This window comes from Hippoglossus stenolepis, chromosome 9 (assembly GCF_022539355.2).
Source record: "Hippoglossus stenolepis isolate QCI-W04-F060 chromosome 9, HSTE1.2, whole genome shotgun sequence".
Lineage (NCBI taxonomy): Eukaryota > Metazoa > Chordata > Actinopteri > Pleuronectiformes > Pleuronectidae > Hippoglossus > Hippoglossus stenolepis.
Window position 1 is genome coordinate 28399201 of NC_061491.1, and position 2500 is coordinate 28401700.

Here is a 2500-nt window from a genome sequence, read left to right on the forward strand (position 1 = left end):
TTTCAGTCCCTGACTCAAAAGTTCAATATTTCAGATTTTAGACTTTGACACATGACATCATCATCGTCAACATCAGCTCGTCATGACCTCATCCTGTCGCCTGAAATCTGAGACGCTGAGAAACAGTGACCGTGAACAGACGGTTTCTGAGCTTCACCTGTCGCCGACTCCTTCGTTTCCAGCTTTTGGCAGAAGTGAGCTTCCTCCTCGGCTGCCACATGTTTATTTCATGTTGAAGACGCGTTTCTGTGATTATGTGAAACTTTTAGCTCCAGTAAAAAGTTAAAGGTTAAAGGTGGCTGCGTCTCAGCGGATCGGGTCGTCCTCTCCTCGCCTGTTGCTCAGTAACTGGACTCAGACGTGAAACTTCAAAATATAAACAGGAAGTGATGTCACTCACAAGGTCGACTTCCAGAGGATGAGGAGGAAGATGAAGATGCCGGTCAGCAACACCGTCATCATCAGCACGCACATCAGGAGGAAGACATGATACGCCGGCTGGCCCCTCAGCCTGAACCAACCTCTGCCCACCGCACCCAGCCGGCGGTGGCCCTCGACAGACGAGATGGGAAGGCCCACATTCAGAGTGCGGTTTGCATCCCTTGACGACCCTTGACCCCACCGCTGGTGACTTTCTGACGACCTTAGAGACAAAGACAGCGTTAAAAGATTTACATTTCTAATTCGTGTCAGACGTAGAAACTAACGATCTTTTTCAATTTGTTTAGAATCCTGACTCCAGACAGACGATTCTAACAGCCTGACCTTTTGACCTTCAGCTTCCCTTTATTGCGGAGGAAGCGGATGCTGTAGACCCTCTGCATGGCGCTCGGCAGGTACGACAGGACGTCTGAGTCCGTGGGCAGTCTGGGCAGGCCAAGGTTGGGCAGGGACGTGAGTCTGCGGCACAGCGGGCACTGGATGGCGTTGGCCTGGACGACTGGACGTTAATGCGTGCCAGGCACTCCAAGCAGAAGGTATGCTTGCAGTGAAGCATCTTGGGACAGCGGAAGATGTTGTTGAAGTCGCTGAGGCAGATGGCGCACTCCAGGTCTGGGGAGTCCTCGGGGCACTGAGGCGGGAGAGGAGAAAGGCGGAGGACCGGGGACGGGATGATGATGGAGACCTGGCAGGAGTCGAGGCGGGGGATGGGGGCACGGTAAGGGTTTGGAACAGAGACTGGAGGGGGCGTGTCCGGTGTCAGCCCGAGGCCTGCGAAGGATGGAAGCGGTGAGACTGGAGATCGGACCACGTCTTGACCTCCATCTTGGTCTGATGAGGCATCACAGGGAGGAGAGCTGTGATTCGTCGGGATGACCTGAGGGACCGGTGGACTGGAGAGAGATGGACTATGGGAATCATTGCAGGGGGCGGGGCCTGAACCTGGTTTTGAATCTGTGAATGGATTCATGTCAGGTGGGGAGTGGGGGCGGAGTTTAGAGGAAGGGGAAGTGACGCTGAATGTTCAGCAGGAAACAGGAAGCATCAGTGATGATGACGAAGCGATGAAGATGCCTCAGACGACCTCATGAAACTGGACAGGAGAAAAGACATCATCAATAAACTGCAGAGCAACGGGATTCAAACTACAGACGTAATGCAACTGTGCCAAAGTATGTGGACGGCTCTGGTCTGTGAAGCCAAATCAAAATGAGTTTGATTTCAGACGATGGTTTTGTTTCAGTTTGTCTTTTATCAAATCAGACATTTACTACACAACAGTGAAGTGCAAGAGCAAAGTTTCTGAAAAATCATTTTCTTTTCTGGCTAGCTAACCATAACAATCAACAAGATAAAACTCCAAATAACAGTTTATACCTAATAGACTGATTGATATGCATTTGATTTTCTCTATCCAGAGTGTCAGTCTGGCTGCTCGCAATCATTTCAGACTTACGATTGACATGGTCACAAAGATGCTGGATGAAGAACAGGATGAGGAAGATGAGGAGGCAATTCTTTGTCTTGATTCTGAGTCTGAAATCTCTGAGGCTGAGGAACTAGAGTCTAGGTCCTGGACCTTGTTCTACAGGATCAAGCTGGAGTTGGGGGTGAGTCTTGGAACCAGCTCTCGTGAATGAAGAGGAAGAAGAAGCTATAAAAGACTAGAGCAGAGAAACCCCCAGACACAGGGAATGAACACGTTGTGCATTAGAAGGGGTTTGAATAGCTTGTGTATCAAAGAGCAGTGACGGAGACCTGGGGTCAGTTCTGACACAGGACCACACTTTGAATACCTTCAGGTATACATGAGTCTGTGTAACAGTGAAACTACTCAACTGGAGCTGGGGCCACTTTGCATTGAGGTTTTATTCACCGAAGGGAAATGAAATGCAAATCAAGATGGCCGCTCGTCCTGGTGCCGAGCAGGAATTATCAGACACGTAATCAGAGGGTGTGTGTGTGTGTGTGTGTGTGTGTGTGTGTGTGTGTGTGTGTTTTTAAAGAGTCAAACACAAAGCAGCTGCAATGACGGCATTTCAAGTTTTTCATTCTGATG

General features: G+C 49.6%; 1 protein-coding gene across 1 annotated transcript in view; it reads right to left on the reverse strand.

Annotated features, from left to right (window-relative positions):
* LOC118114738 (RING finger protein 225) overlaps positions 1-2500 on the reverse strand; it is a 4437-nt gene that overhangs the window by 880 nt on the left and 1057 nt on the right. The window contains 4 exon segments of the mRNA XM_035165360.2: positions 401-643; positions 766-925; positions 928-1534; positions 1898-2105. Of these exon segments, the coding sequence (XP_035021251.2) occupies positions 401-643; positions 766-925; positions 928-1411 (887 nt within the window). The 5' untranslated portion in view covers positions 1412-1534; positions 1898-2105.